The sequence below is a fragment of the Oenanthe melanoleuca genome, chromosome 19 (assembly GCF_029582105.1).
Source record: "Oenanthe melanoleuca isolate GR-GAL-2019-014 chromosome 19, OMel1.0, whole genome shotgun sequence".
Classification (NCBI taxonomy): Eukaryota; Metazoa; Chordata; class Aves; order Passeriformes; family Muscicapidae; genus Oenanthe; species Oenanthe melanoleuca.
In genome coordinates this window covers 6442393-6450124 of record NC_079352.1, presented here as the reverse complement: position 1 = coordinate 6450124, position 7732 = coordinate 6442393, and the positions used below count along the sequence as shown (strand labels likewise).

Below are 7732 nucleotides of genomic sequence, written 5' to 3'. Positions count from 1 at the left end.
AGTTCTTTGCTCCTTGGAATCACATCAGGTGAGGTGGCTGGTGGAGTCCCAGGGCTAAAAGCCAACAATGAGCAGGGCAAAGACAAGACACAGAAAAATTTCTGCAGTCCTTCCTACTTCTCCCCACAGTCACAAGAGCAACACAGTCCCAGTTCCAGAGCGATCCCTTTCCCTCAGTCCCCATCACACCACAGCAGACCCTAATTCTGTCTCACACCAGCCATGCCAGGTGTGTGAATGTGGGACAGAGCTGCACAAACTCTTCCTTTCTGCATGTTCATCTACATTCCCTGCCTTCTTCATCTGTTCAACACATGCAGAGGAGTCCCTGGGAGCTCCCAGCTCACTCTGTGGGGTGAATCTGCATTCTGGATGTGAACCTAAGGTGAGATTTCATGGGATGCTGTGGGATTGTTCCTGTCTGTTTGAATCATTAGAGTCAGAAAGAAACAGAGATAAACAGATATGGGGAAGGTTAAAACCTACCATGGTGCTGCTGCTCCTTCCACCCCTTCTCTGCCAACCAGTCAGCCAGCAAGCACAATGCCAATTGTCTCTTTATATAGTGTCACTAAGGAATAAATATGCCTGCTCCAAGTTTAGACAATAGATGTAGGGTTGGAAAAGGGCAGTAATTGGATCCCAATACCATTCCAAGCATCTGTTCCATGCACAGCTTTTGCTTTCACAGAAATAATGCAGCAGAGAAGTAGAGGAGGCAGTGGGGATACAATTGTGCAGCACTCACAGCAAGCCAGAGCTGAAGGGGTTTTCCCATGTACTGCTGAATAATGAACACAGGGCATGCACTGGAAGATTTTAAGCGGACATGGCATCCTCAAAAAGCAGGAAGGGAAACACACTCCTTGAGAAAATGCTGGGGAAGCCAGCAATAAATCCTGGCCACTTCAGTAGCCCCAGAGCCTGGTGCAGACATTCAGGGCTCCAGCAAGAAACATCTGAGGCTCTGCAGAGCTGCATCTCTACCTGGAGGTGGAAAAGCACTGCTCTGCAGAGGGCAATAAAGTGACTGAGAGCAGGGCTCTTTTCCCTGAATCTATCAACATGCCTGAAGTCCAGGGCCATGTCCCAAGATACTGCAAAGTGGTGGAGAGTCATGGACTTGAAAGGCTGAAAAAGGAGATGTGTGGTGATGAGTGTGGCAGGGAGAGGGGACAGGAGGCAGCGTAGGAGCCACAGGGGCTGTGTCTCCCAGGGAATGCTCACGGACATTAATCCACATTCCAGCCCTTTGGAAATACTGCAGAGGGCCAGAACATTACCCAGTGTGAAATTGCATCATTCCACTGGCATGAAATCATGGTTCCTAAAGGTCTGATCTGTGTCTCTCAGAGTATCTATACAGGAGCATCAACTCAGCAGAAACAGGAGGTTTTCAGGAACCTGCATCTGAAATTCTTCTGTCCATCAGTCACCCCAGCCTTGAGTCACAGCAGTGCTGCACCAATTAACTGAACCTTGAGACAGATGTGCATTTCAGTTTCTGGTTGAACAAGGACCTTGTTCTTTCTCCAGGTCCAGTCCCTTGCAGTGCTGTCATCTCTAATCTTAGATCTGACTGCGTGCTGCTCAGGGCAAGGACTGCTTTAGCTGTTGTGGGCACCTCAAACACCTACAGGGATAATTAAGTAATAAATAGGCATAACAGCTCATCTGGCTTCAGTGAAATTGCCGTGGATGCAGGTTGGAAGTTAGCCTGGTGTTCATCGTTCTGACTTAGTGACATTATTCCAATTCCCAGTGTAATAGAGCATGACAATAAATCCCTCAGTCCCTCTGCCTGCAAGTGCCTGCTGGAGAGCAGCCCCAGGTTTGTGTCCTAGGCTGGGGCTGGAAACCTGAAAAACTCAGAGTGAGGTTTCTGAGGGAAATCCTGCACAATTCCAAGGTTCATTGTGGTAATGATGTGTTGTGTTCGCTGGGTCAGATCCTGATTCATCAAAGCTGTTGAGCATTCACTTAACATTTAGGGACGAAAAGTCCCACTGAAATCCACAGAACAGCTCAGAAACCTTCATGTGAGAATGTGGTTACTTGTTCTGCAGGATCAGTGCCCTAATCCCAACCAGAGAGACAAAGGAGCAGCAGCTTTGTCACTGAGCCCACTGAGCCTGGGATTCCATCCTGGGAATTTTGTGTCCTTTCTTGGAAGAATCCTTATCCTTTCACCCAGCAATTTCATGGGTTTGTCCTAGCACTCTGTTAAGAGACTTTTGTATTGTTTTATTGTGAGTTTTGTTTTCTCTTATCTAGTGCACCATCAATCATCATTGTTATTATCAATTTGTCCTTAGTCTTGTAGCTTGATCTGCAGACATTTTCCAATAGTGCCTGTATTTTCTGCATTGATCTTTATCTTTTTACAGAATTTCTATATTAAATGAATCCTCCCAAACTGGTTTTAAATGACATGACAGGTTGGGATAAAACCCACACAATGCTGTGTGCTTGTAATGCACATGTCCTGGGAGACCAGAGCCCTCTCTGCTTAGTCTGTGAAACAAATCCACAGAGGAATTAAGGGAGACATACATCTTGGCTTTAAAGGTCTGCTTGCTTCTGCAACTGCCTCCAAATTATAGAAAGGCTCCAGACTGGAGAGGGGAGGGAGAGAAGGGGGGAATAACATAAGGACTGAAAAAGAAAGGCTTGAATTTAATTGCCCTAAAAATTTCAATCATTCAATCTGGTAATTAGAGAGCTGGCTGATTCAGAAAGCAATTTCATTTGGAAAAAAAATTAAAAAATAAAAAAAGAGCCCAACAAGATAATTGATGCTAAGTGAATATTTTACCTGAAATATTAAATACCAAACTTAAGTCTGCCTCCAGGGCCCTTTCTGCTACCCCTTTTTGATCTGTCTTTCTACTTTGTATTTTCCTCTCACATTACTCAACAGAACAGGACACTCCTTCAGAGAATCAGATTGTCACAGGAACAGGTTTTTTTGAACTCTCTGTGCTGTGAAGGAGACAACATAATGATTTATTAGTAAAGAAAATAATAATAGGAAGTCTCCTGAGATGCAGCCTGGCTGTGAATCTCAGTGAGATTTTCCAGGGCTGAGTCTCTGTGTCTGGTGTCCTACCAAGGGGAGCAGCTTTCTTTAGGAGCTGATCAAGCACAGGGTAACAGCTTTCTTTGTCAACTTAGCAAGGATTAGCAGAATGTTTCATGTTTAATTCTGGCCTCTCTGATGCCATGAAATGATACTTGAAGGCAGAGCTGTGCAGTCCTGCAGAGCACTGTGGGTGTCAGTGTCACAGGGGTCTGATTGCACAGGTCTCTTGGCAGGATGGAAGGAGGAGCTGGTTTATTGCACACTGCTCATTCTCTGCCATTTAATGGCCTAATGAACAAGGGCAGCATCCCATACACACCTTAAAGGAATGGTGTGTACCTGGAAATTAGGTAGATCATAATTTTTGCTACATTTATAGATGGAGAAGTGATAAAGGAAATGCACGTGACACATTGGATTCTGGTTTCCTGTGCTGTCCTAAGTGCTCACCTGTGCAGCATTTTCACACAAAATGTTCCACATTATTCCTGTTAGTAATGTAAAATTTTAATCTTAAAAGACCTTTTTAAGTGAGATTCCATATCTATTACTGCTTAGGAAGCCCACATCAAACACACTCAGGTGCCTTTGCAATTTCCATCTTTGAGGCTGATCATGAGAATGTTTCTGATCTGTACAACATTCACAACATAAAAAGGCAGATGACAGGTCTTGGGGACAGTCCTTGTGGGGAGGTGGGACACCAGATGCTGTGCCAAATGGAATGTGGCCTTTTTTGGCAGCCAAAAAAAAAATCCACAAATGCTGAATATGCTCTATAGGAAATGTATGGTAAATACTTCTGTACCTATTGGGGCTATTGCAAGTTTTGAGACCAGCTTCATACCAGAACATGACTCTGCTCCTGCTCACAGAGAGAATCCTGGCCTGCCTTTGAGTGGATGCCTTCAAAAGAAGAGACCTGTGGCACTTTACAGGCTTGGGAACATCCTGCCAATAGGTGGGAACAATCCCCTGACCTTTAGGAGAGCTGCATTCCATCCTTCACACCATGGGACTCCAGTTTCTGTGCAAGTCCTGGAGCTGAGCAAACTCTGGGTCAGGAGTATAAACCAAGGCAGAACATCAAAAAAAGGGAGAACATCAGCTAATTCCAGCAAAACCAGGCAGAGCCACCAAGCTAAGGTGGGTTTCAAACCCTCCAGAGAAAATCAGCAACTTGCCTTGAACCACCCACTTTTCCTTAATCACCTTAAATTATCAGGAGCTCCCTTAAGAGCCATGATGGTGCCCTTCTCTTTTCTCTGTACAGTTGTTCTCTCAGCAGCTGATTAAATTCTTCATACAGAGGACAGGTTACCCTGTGCTGCTCAGGAGGTCTGCTCTCAATACTGTATTTTGGAGCCTGGACAAAGCAAATCTCAGGGAAGTGAGTCTCATGTTCACCATGTTTACAGAGCTCCTGCAGTACAGGTACAGAAAAGAAGCTATTACAGACAGCTCTGCAGAATTTTAAATAAATTAAACAGTGCAAATCCCACTGTGAACCTCGTTGTGTTGAGCAGAGACACAAACACCATTTTGGAAGCAGCCAGGGCTGCTGTAACTGTTCATTAAGTTCTGTGCATTTGTTGTACAGGACACTGAATACAAACCCCCTGCTCTGAGCTACCCCTCCCTCTCTGAGAATTCATTGCCACTATCTAATCTGACAAAAACTGTGTACTCTTTTATACTTGGAGGTCACTTTCTGTTACTTACAGTGTGTTGCATTGTGTCCAAAGGCATAACACAACAGAATGAAAAGCAGACTAATATAACTCAACCTGACATCAATGACATAATACGATGTGGCTACTGAGAAATGCACAGTTGTCAGTGTTTTGTGTTTTCACCTGATACCTACTTGCCATTCCTGCATGGGGCACTTCTTGCAGAATTTGGAGGAGAAGGTTACAGGCTGAGCAAGCCTGATTCTGCTGTGGCTCCCAAAATTTTTGCACTGAGATCACTTGGTTGGATTTGCTGGGTGTTCCTCCTGATTTACACTAGCCAGAATCAGGCTCTAGAAAATCAACACATAAAGAGCAATTACATTAGGAAAGCCATCAAGTTGGAAAATGACAACATTGTGAGTCCCTGTAGCCTCAGCTCTGCCCTCCTGGGCAGTGCAGGAGCCTGCCCTGCTTTTCCTGCAGGATGTCATTTCATTTTGCAGGACTGGGGAGCAGAGCAGCTGTTCAATATTTCTCTGAACTTCTTCACATAGTCTGTGGTCCCATACCTCATTTGCTGCACATCAAACAAATCCTTTTGTGGCCTAGGTACTTTTCTTCTTCCTGTTTTTATTTGCTATTGTATTGTTCTAATTACCACAGTAGATGTGTGTTTCAAAACCAAGGCTGAATCTATCTTCCCAATGCAGCCACAAGGTTGAAACATGCTGTTATTCCTTCCTTGTTCCACAGACAGGGAGCAGCAGCACAAAATTGCATCTATAGGCCCAGTGGGAACTCTGTCCTAGACAAGGCTACAGCAGCAAAATCCCAGCCTTTTGCATTAATTCTTTCTTTTTATTCCCTGGCTACTTTTTCCTGCCCAGATCCTCAGTGGAAAAAGCAGGCATGAGCCTCATTTGTGAAAGCCTTGGGCAAAAATGGTGAAAATGGATTGTTCTGGTGATGGTTCCATCCAGCAGAACCAAAACAGACCCAACAGTAACCAAAATAATCGAGCTGATGATTATAATGAAACCCAGTGTACTTTCCACTAGACTTTACAGACAAATCCATCAAAAAAACCATCTCAGCCTCTTCTCCTAACACAGGCTACAGAATTTTATATATCAGTTTCAAACCAATGTGTTCTGGTTGATCTAGAACCTATTTTTAAGCATTGCTGTTGTGGTTATTATGAATATGATGCTGATGGTGGCTGGCCCAGCCCACTGAGGCAGGGCTTGCTCAGTGACATACTCAGCCATACTGAACAAGTATTGGTTCTTCCTCTCAGAAATTTTACCTGAATATTTCTGTCTTTTATTTTGATTTTGATGTGGTCTACTATGCCATTTTCTGCTAGGATGAGATCTTATTTTCTAAATTAATCTGCTGCATTTGTAATTTCTGTCTGTACCAACACACATGTATAATTTTTGCAAATGTTTACAACATGGCATGGATCTTCCTAAAATTTCAGGGTGAGCAATTGGAACTCTTCACCTGAAATCTTACAATGGAAGGTTCTACCTCCTCTAAGAAAAAATTCAGCATAGCAAAATCCATTGTTGTTTACAGAAAATAACAGCTAAATATTGACCCAGTGACTAAATTCGTGGCAGGTATTTGTGGTTTAATTGCAGATGAGTCTCAGAGTTGGTTGGGTTTCATCACACTGAGATTTGGAGCCAGTGATGCTCCACTGCAGACACACCCAGAGTGGAATAGGACACAGGCAGCAGCACCACCTCAGAGCACAGCACAGGTTTTAGGCTACACCATCCATAAAACACTAGAAAAAGGATTGCCAAATGAGGGACAACTCAAGAATTTAAATGCAGGGGGAAATGCCAGCTGCAGTAGTCACTTTGGAAATTATGGGTGTAGCAGCTTGGCATTGCTTTGCAGATGTTGAAGGTAGAACATGGTAATGGTAATGTTCATGGTAATGGTTCCTGTCCCTCCAGCACAGGAACTGTAAATCCAGGAGCCACAAAGGCATTTAACAACTTTTTGCAAATGTCACAAGTTCCTAATTCAATCCTTTGGCACTTCTCTAAAAATCACAATGGGGGAATCATCACATGGCATAGTGACAAACTCTCCTGTTGGTGCTAATAAAACAACCCACATGCCTAAAGCTGGCTTAAAATTATGAAAAGGAGCACAGCACATGAGAAAGGTGCCATACATCACAAACAACAGAATAAACCTATTGTCACCTCTCAGAAAAGGTGGGGTTATTTGGGACTGATAATCATGAGACTGAGGACAGAATCTGGACCCTTTGCAGCATTCCCAGAGTCATGGAATGGTTTGGGTTGGAGGGGAGCTTTGAAGATCAGCTTGTGCATGGTGCTGGAAGCTGTGGCTCCCCTGCTGCAGGAGAAATGTGCAGGAGGGAGGATTGTCCTGGCAGTGGAGGCTCACTTGTCACAGGGGGTGACATCCTGCCATAAAGGACCAGCAAACAGCCAGACACATTCACAAGGATGCTCCAGCACCTTTAGCTCTCACAGTGACTCACTGGGGTCTGACTGCCTGCCTGAGTTCTTTGGTGGCTCTGGGTAGAACCCTCAGTTCTGACACCCTGAGTGTCTTTGCTCCTGCCTGTGCCAGTCTGTGCTAATCCTTGCTCTGAGCTGGGACTAATCAGGTTCTTTTAACTTAGGACCCCCCAAGCTATCCTTGTTCTGTTGGATGGATTACCCTGTTGTGACATGTCTCGACCTGCTGCTCCACTCAGCTCCCTTGCTAACCCATTTTATATTCCTGGCACTTCAACACACAGACATTAGTTATGTATGCATGTGAGCCAGCCCCAATGTACTCAGAAATGCTACACAAAATCCCCTGCTAGTTTGAAAATACACACTACAGTCACTCAAACAGGAGGAAATGCAAATGCCACACTCAGACACATTGGCATATTCCCATTTATTCCATACAAGTATCCCAAAAGCAGGACTTC

The 7732-nt window shown here is 44.3% G+C and overlaps 1 protein-coding gene across 1 annotated transcript in view; it reads right to left on the bottom strand.

The window, feature by feature from the left end:
- The window catches only part of MYL10 (myosin light chain 10), a 24798-nt gene extending 24261 nt beyond the window's left edge, over positions 1–537 (bottom strand). Inside the window, exon 1 of the mRNA XM_056506651.1 lies at positions 487–537. Coding sequence (XP_056362626.1) covers positions 487–489 — 3 coding nt within the window. The 5' untranslated portion in view covers positions 490–537. The remainder of the gene's footprint in view (positions 1–486) is intronic.
- Positions 538–7732: the final 7195 nt, after the last annotated feature.